The sequence below is a fragment of the Patagioenas fasciata genome, chromosome 2, assembly GCF_037038585.1.
Source record: "Patagioenas fasciata isolate bPatFas1 chromosome 2, bPatFas1.hap1, whole genome shotgun sequence".
NCBI classification, from domain to species: Eukaryota; Metazoa; Chordata; class Aves; order Columbiformes; family Columbidae; genus Patagioenas; species Patagioenas fasciata.
Genome location: NC_092521.1, coordinates 151,576,119 through 151,596,057, shown reverse-complemented (window position 1 = coordinate 151,596,057; position 19,939 = coordinate 151,576,119). Strand labels below are relative to the sequence as shown.

The following is a 19,939-nucleotide window of genomic DNA, read 5'->3' as shown; positions in this document are numbered from 1 at the left end:
TCCCTGGCTGAAGCATCCCTATTCTGAAACACCTTCTGTGCATCCCCAAGTTCCTCCTGTGCCCATCACCGCCCTCGCTGCCAGCTCCTTCCAAGCACCCATCCTTCCCCTCCTGCTGCTCTGAGCAGGCCCCACAGCTCCTCCTGGCGCTGAGCTGTGCATGCTCTGCCCTGCATTGCTCCTGCTTGTCGAGGTCTGGTTCCTCAGTCCTGTGTGCTCTTGGTGTGCTCTTCATCATAGCAAAGGCCTGGTCTGTGCTGTCACATGGACGACTACGCTCATGCAGCCACCAAAACGTGCAGGTGTGGTAGGGGCTTATGCACATCTTGCTCTTGGCATGTCTCACACATACAATCTTGTAAACTTTGTAATTAAAATGCTGTTACAGTTTTTTTTCAAGTTCAAAAGCAGGGAGGAATATTAACTACAACCACCTTTGCCCAAATACAGATGTGTTTATTGCTCTGTCTCGAGCAGCCACTTCTTCCACCAGAGGTGACACAGCCGTGGGCTTTACTAGTGTTTAAAGCAAAACTATTTCAGTGGCAGGAAAAAACGCATGTGGTTCATAATGTCATTAGTGTTTTCACCTTAAAAAATAAGGAAATAATTTCAAAAGGAAAGGCACTTCATAGAGACATGGTTATAGCCTTCATATCTCTGCTAGGCTGTTTTGCAGGTACGTGACAATTGACAAACCATCTTTAAGCCAAAAATAGGACTAGAGATGACCCAAAATTTCCCCAGGCTGTGTCATTCTTGCCTCCCACTACCGCTTCTGGACCCAGGGCTCCATTTTGACAAACAGCAGCTCTCTGGCCCCCTGCTCTGTCAGCTACTTAATGTATTTATTTATGTAGACCACACACTTCACTGTTTATGCTTTTTGTATTGCAAAATACAGAAATCTATTATTTATGGTATCTTAGAAGAGCATGTGCATGAGAAGAGGCGAAGACTTGAAGAAATAAAAATAACAGAAGCGAGAGGCAAAAACTTTTAAAATATTTTAAGTGGTACCAATTGCCAGTAAAATGTCTGCTGATTAACTATGACACTTCGTGCAGATATAGAATAGAAGCTATTTTTATTTGAGAACTCATAATGAATGTTGCCTAAATGAACAACGGAGAATTAAAATGGGAGAACAAATGAAAAAAAATGTAAGAGGAGACATATCAGGTACAAGATAATTACAGAATCTTCCAGAAGACAGGCTATTTCTAGGTATGGTTTGAAGACAAATGTTAACCAGCAGGAAAAAAAAAAAATCCCTGTTTACCAAGGGAAGCATAGAAGATTTGGAAATAAAAATTTTTCTTTGTCTGAGATTAACTAAATAAACAAGATTAAAAGCCAGCAACTGTGAGTGCTGACAGGTATGACTGGAGCTGCAGACGGAAGCAGGAGCGTGTAACATTTAGTGACACTATCTGGAAATGGCCACAGCCCTGCTTTGTATCTCAGAATAATCTAGGTGAGTTTTTACTGGTTAAGACAGACTATTTTTGAAAAAAAAACTGGGGTCTTTTTATTGAAACACACACACACACAAACACACACCAACTGGGGGTTTTCTGATAAAGAACCTGTAAGAGGAATTCTGTGAAAAGGGGTCTTCCCACTTCTCAAAATTTGCATGAGGACATTTTTGTATTTTTTCCTTCAGCTCCAGTTCTACCGGAGGGGCAGCACAGAATATGCGTTTCACTGGCTGGCCGGCTCTGCGAGTGCTGCTCCACCACCTCTGCTGGCCTGATGCAGTGAAACAAGACCTTGCAGCCAGTTCTTACCTTGAGCTGATGCTGAGATGATTGTTAATTGAGGGGGGGGGAAGCAGCAGGTTATAGGAACAAAGTGGGGGACAGAGGGCACCCCACCTTACTTGTTGAGACCCCCAGGAGGAACTCTAAAAGAGTTAAAAACAACACAACAGCACGACCTTCCATGATGCCTCACAAAACCAGCTATGGCTTGAAGTTCACCTGGTCCCAGAGTTCAGGAGGTGCTGCCCCTTTTCTTCTCAAGAGCTTTCATCAGGTCAGACATGAAATCTGCTTGCCTGCCTCCACCCCCAGGTGGGGGTGGCCCAGCTGACCGTGGCTCTCCAGCTTGTCCTGTGTTTTCTGGCCTTTTTGAAGGAAGTGGCACAGGTTTCTTTGTCAGAGGTGGTGGCTTAATGGCGACAGGTGGAGGTGGAGGGGGTGATGGCAGGTCTCCATTAGTGCTGCTGGAGGCTGGCGGTGGCGGAGGCACAAAATCAGGAGGAGGTTCAGAGAAATCAGATGGTGGTGGTGGAAAATCGATCATCAGCGTAGGTGGTGGTGCTGGAAAGCTGTCTGGGTCTGTTAGGAAATCTCCACTGTCTCGTTTGACTTTGGAGGGTAGGATGGGTGAAACAGAAATCGCAGATGACCGCCTTTCGGGTGGAGGAGGAGGCAGCAGTGAGTTCCTCTTAGTCTGGTATTTCTGTGGCCTCATCGCTGGCTGTGCCAGGGCAGGCGCACTGACGTTATTTGGCTTGGCCTTTAATAAGCGGAAGGAATAAAAGGATGAGATACAGTCAGTGCATGTGCAAACTAATGCCACTGCCTAAGAACAGCAGAAAAAAATTTGAAAATACATGAGAAGAGTGCAGTGAAATGGAGTACATTTTGCCTGAAGAGTGCAAATAGTATTTTGGTTTTTTTTCTGGAGCTGCCCACAGAGCTCTGACAGTGGGAATCTCCCCTTTGAAATCTTAACGCACTCATTTTCTGAGGACAGCACTCAAAGAAGCACTATGAATACTGTCAAAGAACTGCAGTTAGTAAGACATAGAAAGATACTTCCTTGATATTCCACCCTGCTGCTAATTCCTTGAGAACATGACTTAAAAAACCAAAAATTGTGGTGTGTTTTTACATCCAAAAAAAATGAAAAATATATGAGGACATACAAAGCAGGTATAGTTTTGGCTCCCAGCCCCACTAGCTGTGACTGATGGATTTCTGGATAAAGCTAAAATAATGAAGGCACCTATCTGTGCCAAACAAATTAGGCACAACAGCAGTGAACTGAGCAAAAGGTGGAGCTATTTGGGGACTTCAGTTCTGTGTTTGGTTTCACGGTGCCTGTGGCTCTGCAGCACCGTGTGACATCCACACCCCCGCAGGGCAGTGCCCTGGGCCCACTGCAAAGTGCTGGGAAGGGAGGCGCTTGGGAAAGCGTCTGTCCCAGTTCTGTTGGGGGTACAGCAGGGGAAAGATCTTCCACCGGTGACCTGGCAAGGGCCACTGCTAAGCATGGGGAAGGGTGCCTTCTGCCTTCTGGGCAAGGCACATGCACACACCTCTCCCACTTCTGAACCAACAGGTCCTTGAAGCCACGAAGTCCAGCCATGTTCGCAAGGTCACGAGATGTTCAAAGCCTCTGACAACTTTGCTGAAGGAAAAATGAATCAAAGCATCCCTCATCCAAGTTAAGAAAAATAAAATGTACGGTAGCAGTTCATTATGGCGATGTTTATTTTGACAAGTTTTTACGTGGCTTTTCTTTTAAATTGTGTTTGCTAATCAACATTCTGAACATAATTTGCTGGGGTTTTTTTGGGTAGCAGCTGTTAGCTGTTGACAGTTACTACACAAACATGCTACCTATTCTTGTAAACCTGGGGAGAAATCTGCTCTCCTGAAAACAAAGCTTTGTAACACATTCATTTCTAGCTATGCTAAACTATCAGTTTAGATCCAGCGAGCTTAGTGCTCTGAACTGTAGTACAGTGCACCCTGATCCTTTGGTCCCAGGCTTGTAGAAGCTGTGTGATGAAGGCAGCAACATGTTTGCTTCTGCTAGAGAAAAGCGCTCTGCAACCCTGCCGTCAGCAGTACTAATTCTGGCATTAGCCAAGTGTAGCATGCTGCCCTCTCCTTGCCTACAAAAATGGAAGTAAATGAGATATATGCAGAGGGAACCACTGCCTGAGTTCTGAGAACGTGATCTATTCCAGAGGAAGTGAGGTTCAGAATAGAGAAACATCTTTTTAAAGAAGGAACTCAAAGTCATGAAGAAGCAGCATAGGACACGTAATGCGGGTGACAGAAAAGTTCTAGGAATTTCATTGCACTTGTCCTGTGCACTTTATGTGTGATGGAGGGATTGAATAGTGAACTACAAAAAAATGCAGGTTTGGTGGTTGTTTGGTTTTGGTTTTTTTTTTTTTTTTTTTCTGTAGGATGTTTTTAAGTCCTCACACTGTACCCTAGTGATATTTTTACAGCCAGAGATGGAGCAAGAAGACAAAATTTGAAGCTGAAACCAAGGAATGGATTTAGAGCCTAATAAAAACATTTACTATTTTCCCTTCTTCACACTTCTACTTACACACTCATCTTCAGCTGTGCAGAGTGTTCCCTGCCAAAAACACTACTGTATCCTTTGTGTTACTAAGGCAAGAGACAGAAAACATCCCTGAGGCTCTGGCAGCACAGACTCTTTGAGACTGTCCCCATAGGCACATTCCTATTTCTGCTACATGAACTCACACCTATTTGTTCTGAAGAAGAGAAGTGGCAGGTGGCTGTGCCTACACCCCTGCGCTTCTGTGCCACAGGCACTGTTGGCAGTGTGTAAAGCATGAGGAGGGACAGTGAGGAACCAGCCCCTTTGCCCAGGAGACAAATGCTTGTCACAACAGCACACTGGGACTTGGGACAAGACAGCGGGTGAAGAAAAACAAACTTGGAGAACTGGTTCACAGGTAACGTTTAGCCAGTGAATTGGTAGTAACTGCTGACCTGTGCCTCCGATGTATCCGCTTTCTTCTGAGTCTCTGGAAACTCTGTACTGGAACGACGAATAATTTGGGGAATCTGTCCATTTGCTTGAACAGCACCTGTGACAAGGGGAGGATACAGAAGGAAAAGAGTGTTACAGTTTCATCATCTTAACCAGATCAGGGAATAATAAACTAAGACTATGAAAACGTCTTTGCAACTTCCAGCAAGGAACCACTCGTTACAGGTTTTATACAAAATTCAGTAAAATCCATGAGGATGTCTGTCCTCTACTTCAGGTTTATTTTGTGACTTTTCATATTCAGTTCATTACATAAGGACAATAAACATAATACCTTACATTACAACTAATACCTGTCCACATGCTTCCATGGTCGTAGCTGACAATCCTACAGGTAGAGCAAGTGGCAGAATTATGAAGACAAAAGACGGAAATGATCAGAGTGTGTAAAGGTGTTGACAAATGAAGAGCTTTTTCTTCTGACTGTTGGAAATGGTGATTACAGAAGACAACCATAAAGGCTGACAAGGGAATAAAGATGGGGAGCGAAGCAGAAGTCAAACTGGCATAGTTAAGCCAACCCTCTGGCATTCTAGTTAAATACCCGTCTTTCATAATAGCGTTTTGAAGTCTGTAGTGTGCTGTAATATTACTACATTCTCAGTCTTATTGCATGTTTTTTCCTTTAGCCTAAAGACTAAAAGCACTATAGTTTCATATCAGTAACAGTCACGAGAGCTGAAGGTTTGGAATCCTACAGGCAGGCTGATCCATTTTCCTTGGTAAATGAGCTAAGAGCTCGGAAACTTCTCCCTCTACCTGAAACTCTGGAAGATTTGTGAACCTCGCTGTGTTCTCAGATTAGTCTAGATCTGCTGGCTGACTAAGTTAAAGCTCTGCAAAATGTTTGCCCCCCATTACTGTGTTTGTGATAGATATACATAAATAACCCAGTACTGCAAATGGAGTAAATGAATGTGAGACCGAAGAACAAATTTGTGGGTTTAATTTGGAAAAAATCCACAGCCCCTGTACAGTCTGATGAGGATTAAAGAAACTCTCCAGTTTAGTCTGGGGTTTTTGGAAGCTGCACATGTCAAAGGATAATAGCAAAGGATAACAGAGTTTGGTGCCTAGATACATAACTTGTAAACGTTAATGACTGCCTTAGCTCTCCTATAATTTACAGTTCTGAGATCCAGTAAAGTTCCACTCATGTACTTCTTGGATGCTAGTGAGCCCTTAGCTGTCTAGAATGTAAGTCTAAGCACAATGATGGTTTTAATCTCAACATGTACTTTTCTGATTAGCAAAACGGTTTCATTACTATAATAAATAGAATAAATTATTTTAATTGCCATGCTGGCAAATCACACACTTGACAGAGAAGTAAGACAAACTCTGTGGTGTACTGAATATACTAGGACTATTTAGGCTTAAAGGGATAACAGAAGGTGGTCTGAAGTCCTTGTGTTTTATGCCTCTGCCTGCATGTTGTTCGGCATATTTAATCCAAAGTACCATTTTGATCATTCAAACTACAGCCTGTGTTTGTTGAAGGACTAACATAGAAGTCCAATAAAGAACAAAACCAGTCTTGTTGCTGTAAGTGCTCATCAGAGAGAGACGTAAATCCCTGGGTTCTGTGACCGTGCCCTCCAGAGCAGAGCAGGAGTTTGCGCTTCACACTGCTCAAAGACTTTGCTGCCCTCAGTCTTGCTGAGATTTAACCAAATGAAAGAGATCAGAGAGAGATCCACTCTATATAGGGCTGGGTATAGTGTTCTACTTGGCAAATATGATATACCAGGAAGTTGGGACATGGCTAAATTGTAATCTGTTGTCTTCAGTTTCATAAACTGTGCAAGACTTGAAAGCAACATTTGATGTATCAACTCCTGCCACGCACCTGCACATACGCTTTACACAAAGTCAGCCAGCTAAAGGACTCCCAGTCAATCCAATATCCAAGTTCATGCATTCTATTCTCAAGATTTATTTTTAATTTAAATGTTACAGTATTCGTTGCAAGTCAATTTCTCAAAAATGTACGTTGAATTAATATTTGTTTTAAGGAAAAATAAAGTCCAAATAGAATGCAAAATATACATACCCAAAACATAATGCAAAATATTGAGCCTTGTAGTGATACAGAACATCTGAATAAAGCAATATCCTTCATCTTTCAAACACCACGATATTGTGCTGGCATACAACATAACACTGTTTTTTCAGTGACACAGTGAGGCAGAGAGACAAACAAGATACAGTTTGGGCTAGGGGCGAACACACAAATCCTGGCTGCAGCAGCATGGCCAGGGAACGAAGGCAATAGGAGATGCGAGAGCAGAACTTACACCTGCCTCCTCCAGCTTTTGGCTGCCCCAGATTTTAGCCTATGCTGAAATCAGCCCATACCAATGGCTACATGGCCTTTTGAAAACAGAACTGAAGAAAACATGCTTTGTTCCATTTCCAAAGCGTGAGCCAAGAACTGTTTACAGTCAGGCGGTTCAGGTTATAGCATTATAGTCGAGCCCCAGGTTATAAAACCTGGGGTTATAAAACCTGTATCAACAGGGCAGTAATGACAACTGTGAGACAGCAGAAATCACAGTGACTTGCCTCAATTAGAATGCTAATGATCCTTCAGAGATATTTCTATAGAGACAAAACACATGACTAAAATCTTTCCAAGCTACTTAACCATTTAATGGGCTCCATTAGTCAAGGTTAACAGTATATTTTATGATCACATGCAGTGTTCCTGGATTCTAGGCAGCAGCTAAAGTTATACAGATGTATATATATACTTCATAAGGCCTCGATCCTGCCCGTGTCCAGTACAGGCTGCAGCACCTACTGCCATCAACACCAGAACACGAAATGCTCCACAACTGTCCCATCCACTCTTCCTAAAGTACCCCCACACCCAACCATCAGAAAATCCCGTGATCTCAAAAAACTGTTACTGGGTCTCCACATCCCAAATGTGCATTTATTACCATGATTTGACTCAGAGGAATAGCAGAGACACCCTTCTTGTCATGTGTAGTGAGAAAAGGCAAAATGAAGCCCCTGGAGAAGTGTTTGGACGATTTTGAGTTGTCTACATGACAAGTCAGAACATTAACTGCCAACACTGATTTTTACTTTGCCTGTCCTGTGACAGTAAATACTTGGCCATCATCCTTCCTAATAAATAAAACATATCTTGTGCATAAAAACTAAAAGCAATCATGTAAGTGACATCTGGTATCATGCACTGTTGTATCCATACAATGATAACATAGGTAACAGCAGTGTGATGAAGCTACTGGAAAAGTAGGGAGTAACCTAATCCTTTCTTCCTCCATGTCCTTCTCCTAACACCCACATTGTTATGCAAATGAGTGAAAGGCTAGGAAAAAGAGTGGCTCACCCTACCATAATCTCTTTCTGAAATGATCATTCTCAGAATATCCCACTCATCCCTTTTACTCGTTGGAAGGAAAGCACCAATACAGCCAATAGAGAACTTCAAGACATGGACCATCAGTCCATAAAACACAGAGGGAGGGTAAAGGATTTATATTCAGATGCCAACAGAAAAATGCAGAAAAATGCAGGTTTAAACTGACATTTGGTGGGCTGTCTTTGTGTTCTTCAAGTTCTAACATTAAAGTGAGAGCTCTGCTGTTATCTTGGTTATAGGTCAGAGCTGCACTGAGCTGTCTAGAATGAGATATTATCTTGCTGAATCAATGAGATAGTTTTCTGAACAAAGACTGTGCAACACCGATGATGACAGAAGTGGGCAATAAATGTGATTTCAACTGCTGTGACACCATCAGTACCTGCTGATAGGGATTCTGCAGGGGCAGCTGGTTCCACCGTCCCTTGATTTGCCCATCGAGAGGACAAGCCAGCTTTCTTCACCGCACATTTGTAGTTATCATATAGCGTCTTGCCATACTGCAAAACAATCAAAACAATACAATAAGCATGGTGTTAAGCTTTAAACATGCCAAGAACTCATTTTGCTCTTGGACAACTTTTCTGACCCCATTCCTTCCTAGCCAATTTTGTTAAAAAGTAGTTTTCTACAAGTGGTGTGTCTGTTTCTGTATAAGACCAGGTTGAAAGCATCTCTGTAATAGCACTATAAAAAATGAATCGCCATGACCAAACACAGCCCTGCTGATACCGTTCTCACCCTTTACATTCATTTCAGTATCTGTAAACATCTTGAAACTTTTCTTAAAAACCAACTATTCTCAATACATCTCTTTTTCCAGTGCTTTCCAAGTATGACATTTTCAGACTGGAGACTTGGGACATTGAATCCTGGGCTGTAGAGCAAACAGCTCTGCCAGCGTAACACACAAAATAATTTCATATTCACCCCATACTTTTGTTGGAAGTTGTCCTGCAGCAGAACTGGCAGAAAAGAATACCTAACAGGAGCAGGTCTGCATAGCCAGCATACTGGGCTTTGTATGAATCCATCTCCCTTTATGTTTTGTGCAAACCAAAATGGTCTGTGAATTAGGATATTTTTGAAGAGGGTGATGCAGAAAATTTGGGCAGAACTGTCTGAAAAATGTCACAGCTGTACTGACCAGAGATTGCACATTTTTAACCACAGTGTATTATTATTGTGCCAGATAACTGGAGTAAGTTTCATGACTACATGAGTTTTATAGCTACAGAATTCAACCCCTGTGTTAATGAGAAAAACGCTGATAAACAGGGAATAGGAATATTCAGAAAAACCATCCTGGTCATGCCCTTCTGCTCTTTCTTTCTAAGGTAAGATTAGCATGAATGTCCATTCTTGTCACAATATTTCCAGTTGAGGTGATAACAGTCAGTAACCTGAGCAAGACAAGATTTTTCAGAAAACATATTTAACTAAATTTACTTTTAATTTCACCTTGGCAATTCTTATTCCTGTTACCCATCGATGCAGGGTTGCTTGATCATCACAGCATAAGTACTTGATATATTGTGACTCCTTTTGAATCTGGGGGTGCTGAAAGACATTAATTCATAAAATAAGACAAACACAGAAATCAAATCACTATACAAAAGTGTGAAGACACTGTAAGTGACCTTGGTGAGAACACTGCCTATAGGCATCATGTTAACACCAAGATGATTAAAAATAAAGAAGCAAAAACAGACTATAAGAAAATATAAAAAAAAGATGGTGATCATGAACTATATATGAGTTGCCACGGGCAACATTTGCTTGAAATAATTTTAATGCACTGTAATACGAGTTCAAGGGCTACAGAAGTCTAATAGTGATCTAGAGTTCAATGCAGTCTACAGACACTGTGGTTCAAGGTCTAACACTCCATGTATAAACACTGGAAGTCTGCTTCTCAATGTGGTTTGCCATATGTAAGGCATCCAGACTGAACACTGACCATAATTAGTTTTCAAAGAGTATGTTACATTTTTTTAAGCATAAACTCCCAGCTGAAAGAGATTTTTCCTTCTAACTGAGTTCTAGCTTTCTTCCTATAGATTTTTATTCTGCTTTACGCTTGCTTTTGTTTGCCAACAGTTACGTAAAGCTGACGTATGTTCTAGACAAAGGATCATTCAAAATGTAACACCATCAGAAGCAATCTTTTTCATTTGGTTTGTACCAGAAACCTTTACAATTTTTAAACCTTTTAAAATTTTTTTTTGGACAAAATTTGGGGTCTCTTCCCCTAACTGATCAACATCGTAGTGGCATGTGGTGCCGTACCAGTACAACTCAAAGATCACCAAAATGCCAGGTTGTGTGCTTGCCTGAGACTGAACACCCTCTCTAGGACTCTGGAGGAATTTAGTTCCCCTGTTACAGCAGAGACTTCAGTCACTTGGATGGAATAATATACTGCCATCTCTTGATAAACAAGGAAAAGAATGAAACCGAAGGAAAAGGGTCCATTATCTCCCATTTATATGTTCATTTCTCTTTGTATAAACTATAGGTGCACCATTAGTGAAATATTGTGAATACAGCCAAATATTTTCCAGGGATATTGCCAAAGCACTCTCTTTTCAGCCTGCACAGTAGAAAATTCAAAGCATACCTCCACCTAGCAGCAAGGACCCTGGTTTTCTAAGGTTCGTTAAGCCCCCAGAGCAGAGCAGTGCTGGGTGTGGGGTTGCAGCAGGATCCCCCACAGCCCAGGGCTGAGATGGGTGCCAGATGTCTCCTCGCAGACACCCGCTGCTGGCTGGGACAAACCCTGACCACAGCCGGCTGAGCCAGGGGCTCAACAGCAGAGCTGAACACAGAGGTCTCGCTCCTCAGCCCTGTGTCCCTGCTCCCCCTCAGTGCTGTAGACACCAGGCTTCCCTTGCTTGTGCTGACCCAACTGTTTATGAGGCCACACTGTGATTTGAAAAAGGGAACAGGTCTGGGTTAAATATAACCCATTTAATCATGCTGTAGCTTTGGTTTAATTTTTTTAAACCCAGCAGTGTACAGCGCAGCCCTATATACAGGATGGAGACAAGGGGCGCTGTGGCTTGGGGAGAGAACAAGTAGCAAGGGATGGATGGGAGAACAGGATCATTCAAGCCAGTATTGCTGCCAGAGCCCCGTGCCATCAAATTACAAAGTGACAGTGAACACACCAGGGACATAACCATGGGGAAGAAAAAAGCAAATGTATATTACTCTCGAGTGACAGACGTGTCCCAAGGCAGTGCTGTGGGTAACTGGGTTGCAGCAGCGTGTTTGAAGGAGCCATACTGTTCACCATTCTTCCGCAAGCACAGAGCTGGCCATCTCCCCTGGGCCGTGAACATGCAAAGTCTGCTCCAGCCCTCCGGAAGGGCCCAGGGCTACCGTATTGGTACCTAAGGTGAGAGCTAGGGACATCTCACACTGCAAGCCCAGAGATGCCAGCTCACTGTCACCAGGTGCCTGAAATGTGGAACAGATGCCATGTCCATCCGATGGTGCTGTGCCTCACCCACCTGGAACACCCACACACCACCCCTTCATACAGTTCTACATACAGAGCCATACCTTGCTGCTGTACACCTGTGTCACATGTCACACAGTGGCAGTGACCAGGGTGCCTGGATGAACAGCCTCCTCCAGTTCCTCAGTGCCTGCCTGTCCCTGTCCTGGTCTCCTGCATCCTTGGCCAGCCTGAACACTGCTCACAGTGGGCTCCGTTACTGCAATATGTGGCCAGGACACAATGCCAGACAGCCCTTCCCTTCCACCCTTTCTCCATTATGTGACTAAACACAGTGAAAACCAGTAGAGAATTCAGTCTGAATGGTATCACTGAAAGGAAACCATAAGCAGGCACTTCTCTGCATGGCCCAGCCCAGCCCACAGACCTGCGTTACGTTATCACCAATGGAGCCAAGAGAACCAGGAGATGCAAACAAAAGCACTGCAACCCTGAGTAAATTAAATTCTTCAAGCACTTTTCAACCAGGAATGAGCAATTTCACTCCTATGTGTAAGGTCTTACAGAACCCAGCAGGTGGCACCCAAAGCTTTCAAAAACAAAGAGAAAAAAATCCCCTCCTTTTTCATGACGACTAAGTCCAATGGGTCTACGAATCTCCACTCATTTTCAAACTCAACACCTACCAACAGTTTTTTATTACAAGAAAAAAAATCCTAGAATTTAACAGATAATCTATGTAAACATTTGGACAGAAGTGCGCACTGTATAAACAAGGCCGAGTAGGACGCGGCATAGAGCAAGCCAGGTAATGGCGCCGCACGTAGACACAGCCCTGCCACAAGGATCTGCTGCAGGGAGCTCAGAGGGGCAGCTGCAGACCTCTGCTCTTGGGCAGCCTACAGAAACACCAGTTTCACAAGAACACCTGTACTGTGTCAGATCAAAGGTCCCTGAACCCGGTGTCCCACCTTTGACAGTGGCCACAAATGGATACTGAGGGAGGAGAAAGAACCAGACAAGCATGTAAGATACTTCCCTTTGATACTTCCCCCTCTGCACTCTCCCTGTCTGTAGCTATTTTCAGGTCAGGGGATTTTCTGAGCTGGATGGGGTTTCTTCATATTTAGGTTCTTCAATGGATTTCTCCGCCAGGTACTTTTTCAGCTTTTTATTTGGCCCAGAGAGAGTTCTGGCATCCACAACATCTTTTAGCAACAATCTTCCCAGATTTGGTACACACTCTATTATGAACCACCTCCTTTTTGCTCTGAACCTGACTGCTACTAGTGTGGTTTAATGTACTTGTTTTGGAAGAGACACTGAATGGTTGACCCCTATCCACACCTCTCCATGCCACTCCTGAGCCTGCAGATCTGCATTATATTCCTGGCAAGTTGTCTCTTCTCCACCCTACAGGCTTGTAGTCTCTGCAGTAATTCTTCAAGTCAAAGTCATTCCTTACCTTCGTTTATCCTTGTTGCTCCTCCCTTGATCCTTTTCCAGCTTTATTATATCCTCTTTGAGATGAGAGGACCAGAACTGCAGAGGTGAGAGGAAAGCCTGGACTTATGCCACAGCATGGCAATGTTCGCTGTTTTATCATCTGTGCCCTTCCTAATTATTCCTAATACTTAATTTACGTATCTGACCACTACTGAGCACTGAAACAGACCTTTATCAAGATACATACCACATGAGCATCTTGCTCCTGAATGGTATAGGTCTGCTCAAAGTTACAAATTCCACAGGGGAAGTTCTGATCACTTTTGTCCCTATGCACGTTGTTGTGTATATATTTAGACACTATATTTTTTACAACTTTACTGTCCAGAACCTCAGCCTTGCAAGGCCATTCCAGAATTCTTCAGTCTGCCCTTTCCTCAATGATCTGAATAACATAGCATCACCAGCAAGCTGTCTCAGCTCACTGCTTACCCTATCTGTCAATATTTTGAGACTGTGGGGTTGTCACCATCCTGAGAAGTTGAGAGGAAACTGTCAATGAACAAGGCCAGGGTGTCCTGTGCCAGACAACATGGGAGTTATTTATGGCCTACCCTCTACTAGCTATTGTCTCCACTGGGCAATTCATCTTAACTACTGACATTCACCAGAGGGGCCTATTCCAAATTACCCCAATCAGTTCCTTGATTAAATTACTCCCGTCAGCAACCATGATTAAATGCACAGTCACAAGTGTATTTTCTCCACTAGGGTCCAAACTAGCAAGCTGCTGAACACCCAGCTCTGTAGGAAGGCTAAATGCCTCAAAGCCATGCTGGCAGCCTGGAACTTCATGTTGTAACAGCTAAGAACTGTGTTGTCTTTCACTTTCTGAGAAGCACCAGCAGCACTGGCTCTCTTTTTATGTGTAACTTTGCCAATGACACATAAAACGTAACTTGGTACTGGACCCATAGCTCACTGAGGTTGACTGGAAATATCTCCGTTGCCTTTCCTGGGCTTTGGCTTGGCTCTAAGGAGGACCGCTGCATGCTGCCCATGCCAAGGCTGCCTTCTCAGCTGTGTGCAAGGCCAGACCACGGCACCAAACACCAGCAGCACCAAGCTTAATGCTGAAGGTTTGTACCTGTAAAAGACTATTGGAAAGTGGCTCAGAGGGAGGCATTTGGCTTCCTGTGGTTTTTAGATGCATGGAACATGCTTCTTTGGATAGGAAGGGATGTTTCAGCCAAGAACTGTCCCACCCCACCACAGCAGCTTGCTCACTGGGGAAGAAGTGTACCGCAGTGAAATTGCTTTGGCAGTACAAATGGCAGAAGTCTCTGCTGTCAACAGTGACCTTTAGAAGCTTGACTCTCCATTAAAAACTTCAGGTCACATGCAAAATCTATTAGGTAGTACATAAAAATGCTGACTCAGGATAATCAATTCAGAGAACAATCTGGACAGCTGAAAATCCCTGGAAACAATGACCTGTTGTGAAGGTCCATTTGAACCCATTTCCTCCTTTCACAGCTCCAGTGTCTCAGGGTATTTGTTCAGCACAGCACACAGACGTAGGGAGCTGTAGTCAATAGGCAAGTCTGGTTTTGCTAAACTAGATTCATAGTCCCTGGAATAACCTCTCTGTGAGACTAACAGCGGTCATAACAATATCCATCATGACAGTCATGTGAGAAGTACTGTATTTTGAAGCAAAGTAACACTAATTTCAGTATGCCACAGCTTATATGTCTCAGACAGAGACAGATAAATTATTTTGTTACATGGTACGTATCGTGTCCGGAAAAGGTCACTAAAATCGCCTGACAGCAAAGTGGAAACATCTCCTCTGGAAAGGTTTATCACCTTTGCCTCTGAAACATGCAGCACCAAAATGAATTATGAAAAAAAACTGTTTAAAAAGCAACTACCCCAGAATTCATGGTTTGAATGAAAAGTGGTAATATGCAAGTAGACAGGGACTCCAGATTTTTTCTCACAGAAAAAAAATTTCCCGTGGAATAGCGCTTCAAAAATAATACGGTGTTTTAAAATACAACATAATTTGACTACAGTGACCTTTTTTCTCTGTCAATGTTAAACTCTTTATAATGATGAATTAGTAGCATCATCAGGCCTAATTTTTGGAAGTGTTGGACACCTGGCCAGCTACTTATTAAGGCCTGAGCACCTCAAATGCCAGGTTGCAAAAGGGTGTGCCATGTACCAACTGGAAAAGCACTGAAAAGGTGTGGAACAGCATCTAATGTTCTCCTCTGACCCACTGTCTCCTCTATAGGTATCAACTGCCTAGAGATAAAGAACGCAGAAGCACTTGAATATAAAGACCTTATCTTCTGGAGAGGATTAAAAATATTTGTGCATAAATTACATTTTCAGATGAAAAGCTCTTTGCCCATGGGGAAAAAAAAAGATAGAACACATTGAAAACCTGGGAACTAAATGATGTAGTTTCTATGGTTTGTGCCAAAACAAATGACTAAAGGCCATGTGTGCATGAAATGAGAAATTATCCCAATAAAATGGTCTTTTTCTTTGCCTTCTTCCAACACTGAAGATTAAAAGTAAATGGAAGTTACTCAGGCATCTCATTGGATTCCTTGCCCTAAAATATACGCATCCTTGCTCAGTCTCTGAGGCAGAAACAAAAGCCAGAAGCACAAAGAGAGTAACTTCAGATCAAAAGCTTTGGCTTTAGGCCAAATTTTCACAAAATGGTCAGTGGTTTTGGATACCTTATCTTCTACGGATGACCTTGTGCTACGGTGAGCTTGCTTCTCAAAAAAGCTGAGGCTCTCTGGTTTCCATGACTGCAAGTAGAATTAATACTCAGCACCTTTCAAAAATCACACTGGAGTGGTTTGAAATTTCCATCTACTGGTAAATGTGGTCAAATTCTGATGCTATGCACTCCTTGCATTAACATGATCAGGCTTAACTGATCTTTTGAAGACAGGTATGAACGGTACAGATAAACCAGTAACTGTCCTATTATAAGGAAATTATCCTTTTGACCTACATTTCTCTAATGACTGAGGCAAAACTTTTAGGTCATTAAAAATATATGTAATAGCCATTGTAACCAGGATGGCTTTATGCAGCACATAATATTTTCCAAAGCTATTATGTTCCATTTCTCACTGTCCATTCTCTGTCTCTGTTCTCACCATTGCTTATGCACTAATCTTGCAAAACTGTGTGCACATAAATATGCCTGTAATCCCACATATCTGAAATGGTTTGTAATAAAGAACACTTCTGTTTTTGCTTTTTCAGCAGTGCATTTTACTCTGAAATATTTATGTGAAGCATTCATGCTACCACAACAGTTTTCAAATCTGTCAAATAAAGAAATAGAAAATGTCCAGTTTTCTATCCTCGTTTCCTGCACTAGCCATTTGTTTTATATCTTTTTCCTACCATTTTCTATCTCAAACACTGCTAATTCTCACCTTCTACCTTCATTGTGTTGAATGCATTATGTATATGACTCAGTCTGTGACTGAGCACACTGGGTGTGAGGAGGAGGGAACTGGGAGCTGAACGACTAAATACTGAATTACCTGCTAGAATGATGCCACTGCTACAAACAGAAGCTATTGTTCTTGAAAAATTACTTCCAAAATTATTTGGATCATTAGAAATTATTTTTTTAAATTGTAGTTTCCCAATGACACCAGGAAAACTTAGCTGTTTAGATTGCACGGGAAAATGTACCCAGCTGTGGAAATAGAGGATGATTTGCCTTTGTCTCAGTTTATCCCCAGGAAACCAATTTTTTTCATCCTAGATTAATTCAGCATTATGCACCATTACCTCCAGATTACTCAAGCACAACCAGCACCAATAAACTATAATTAAATCCACTCTTTGTCACAGGCACATCAGACTAAACCAGCAAATTTGCATATAGATTACCTTGCTATTTGTCGTCTTTGAAATATTTTTCAACATGGTGTGACAAAAACAGCTCCTGGACTGGTATGCGTGCACGCATGTGCACACACACATATACTATCTTAATGCACAAAAACCCACATTATGTTCACAATATCTGCTAAATGCAATTAATGCTGTTGCTAGTACGATGAACAGATCCCTCCTCCACAGTGGAATCTCTTGGTTTAGAAGGGTCTTAGCTTTGGAACATGAAATAAACCACAAAAGATCTCATCCATTTCCGCAGCATTCCCCATGTAACATAGTAAGCGGTGAAAGAGAAGATCTATGCATAAAAATTTGCATTTGTAAATGCAAAGGTGACTGTGAGGAACCAAACCACTCCAACCTGAACTCTTGCTGTGTGTGGTGTGTGAAACTACTTTTTCTGTGAAGGAGAGAGACTTCTGTTCTCCTGCCCTTCCTCTGCCAGGAGTGGCCAGCACTCTTTGCAGGGCAATGCAGAGAGCAGCGCTGCTTCCCTCTCCCACCTCCGCCTGGAACAGTGGGACAGACCTCACCATGACAGACACAGGTTTGAGTGTGGGTCTTCTTTCACACTTGGCTGCACTGCCCTCCTCCTTTCCCTTTCCCTTTCCCTTTCCTCTTTTATACATAGGCAGATCTCTATTTAGAAAAAACTTACTTTACCTGATGTCAGTGAAGGGTGGGATCTTTAAATTTTTGTAAGCATTACATTCAGACTGAGTAGAAAACTGGAAGAGTCTGCATGTTTACAAGAGTGGATGCCCCAAAAGTGGAGGTTCTTTTTTTAATATGTTGAGGGTTCTTTGTGTTGTTTTTTGTTTTTTAAATTTGGGACTTTCTTGGCAGGGGAGAGGCTTGTTTAGCACTGGTATAGAACAATTCAATTTAAGAAGGTTATAGCTCAGCACAGACCAAGTAGGTACTGGGAAATAAAACAGTTTTTCAAGCTTTACAGTTGCCCCAAAGCCCACAGATTCCTGAAAGCCAACTCCATCGGAGCCTTTGTGCCAGGCTGCACTCTCATCCTCAGGTCCCAGCCACATCAGCTCTGGTTTGCTGCGCAGGGACAGCTAAAGGTGACCCTGCTGTCTGACACTGACCAGCCAGCCTTGCTCTTTCTGGTTGGTCTCAGCTGTTTTTTCTGCTGCCTGAGAGGAGCTGATATGAGGAAGCAGCTGCTTTGTTCAGTTACTGCAGTTGTCTCCTGAATCATCCTGAAAGAAAACTCCTGAGTAAGCTCAGCAAAGTGCTCTCTTTTGCTGATAGACACTGTGATGTGATTTTGAACTGTTTCTGGCACACCACCCTTTCCCCCAGTATCTCCTCAGTGTCTTGATGGTTAACAAACAAGCAAAAAACTCCCCATTTTTGACCTGAGCTACAGTATTTACAATGAGGTGCTGATGTAATGAGAATAAATGATAAGCAAGGAGCACCCACAACACACCATGCTTCTCTAGCTGCGAGAGAAACATCTTCGAGCATGGATCCGCAGCCACGGATGTTTATATTTGAGCTAGTTTAAAATAGCCAGTCTAGGTGCAGTTCCAACATCACAGGCTGCAAAACCTACCCCAGCTTCTCGCCAAGTATCAAAGCAACACGCTCATGATGTGCACAATCTTGTTATTGCTACACTAACACCAGCACCCAAGCCAGCATCAGCTACATAACCCAGGTATGACCACTGAAGCTGAAATCAAATAGCTAGATTAAAAAAGAAACAGGCCAGAGGGAGCTGCTGGTTCCCAGTGATTGGATCGCTAGCTAGGCCAGGCACTAGCAGCAAAGGCTCACTGTCTCTGCAAGCCCCTCACTTGACTGTAGCCCAAGAGAAGAAACGGCACAAAAAGCCCACATCCCATTTAGAGAGATCAAGGAGAAGCAACATTCAAAGAAACGTCATGGAGACTTTGACACAAAAGTCCATATAGTTCAGGGCAGTGCCAGACAAGCTGAGAAATGTCATTGTTCTAGCTAAAACCAAGCCACCAAGGTCGTGATTAACATTAGATATAGGGTTCTTTTTTCCCATAAGTTCTTGGTGATGCCTGGCACATAGGTGTAAAAATGTCAGGAAAGTTCTGTTGGTTCTTATATCTCTTGAGGGCTCTTCCCTCCATAAAGGCACACCATAAAGACAACAAAGGTTGGGGAGAGGCAAAAGTAAATATATTTTTTCCCTGCTAATATGAGACAGGAACTTTGAAGGCAGGCACAAATGTTAATGGGTTTAGCCTAGTTATTTGTTTAGAAGGCTCATCATTCAAATGGGGACTGGAGGAAAAGAAGGGATGCTTCCTTCAAGCATGAGACCATATTCACCTCCAGATCAGCCCACCTCACTGGCCATTTGCTGCCATTTGAATGAATAAATGGCATTTCCCCTGTTCTTGAAGTAAGGATGCCAATTAGCTTAACCAGTCAGAAATAAATACAACATTTTTTCAGCTCAATGCTCAAAGCTGGCAAATTATGACTGGTTCTGAATTCATCACAATTTTCCAGCTAGCACAGAAGCAAGATATTTCTCCTGCACTATAAAGTACAAGCTGGTCTCTTGCCTCTGAGCTGGGCATTTTCTTTCATTACATCTGGAACACATCACAGCAAGTAACTTTGCTGGTGACCACTCACTGTTTTGAGACAGCAGTTCCTAAGGGGGTCCTCCAAAAGCAACAATTCTTTAAAAAAATAAAATATTGGTGTTCTGTTATTCAAAAACTTTGCAAGTGGCATTACAGCCTGCTGGAGCTAATAAGGGCTGCAGATTAACCTGTTTTCCAAAATGTGAAAAGCTCCTTTGGTTTACAGCCATTGTCAGTGAACAGCTAGCATGGGCTATGGCT

At 42.7% G+C, this 19,939-nt stretch overlaps 1 protein-coding gene across 1 annotated transcript in view; it reads right to left on the bottom strand.

Moving 5' to 3' along the window:
- Positions 1-1,070: 1,070 nt before the first annotated feature.
- Positions 1,071-19,939, bottom strand: part of APBB1IP (amyloid beta precursor protein binding family B member 1 interacting protein) — a 64,820-nt gene continuing 45,951 nt past the window's right edge. Inside the window, exons 11-14 of the mRNA XM_065830576.2 lie at positions 9,692-9,790; positions 8,613-8,730; positions 4,776-4,873; positions 1,071-2,526 (exon numbers count right to left, since the gene is read on the bottom strand). Coding sequence (XP_065686648.1) covers positions 1,999-2,526; positions 4,776-4,873; positions 8,613-8,730; positions 9,692-9,790 — 843 coding nt within the window. The 3' untranslated portion in view covers positions 1,071-1,998. The remainder of the gene's footprint in view (positions 2,527-4,775; positions 4,874-8,612; positions 8,731-9,691; positions 9,791-19,939) is intronic.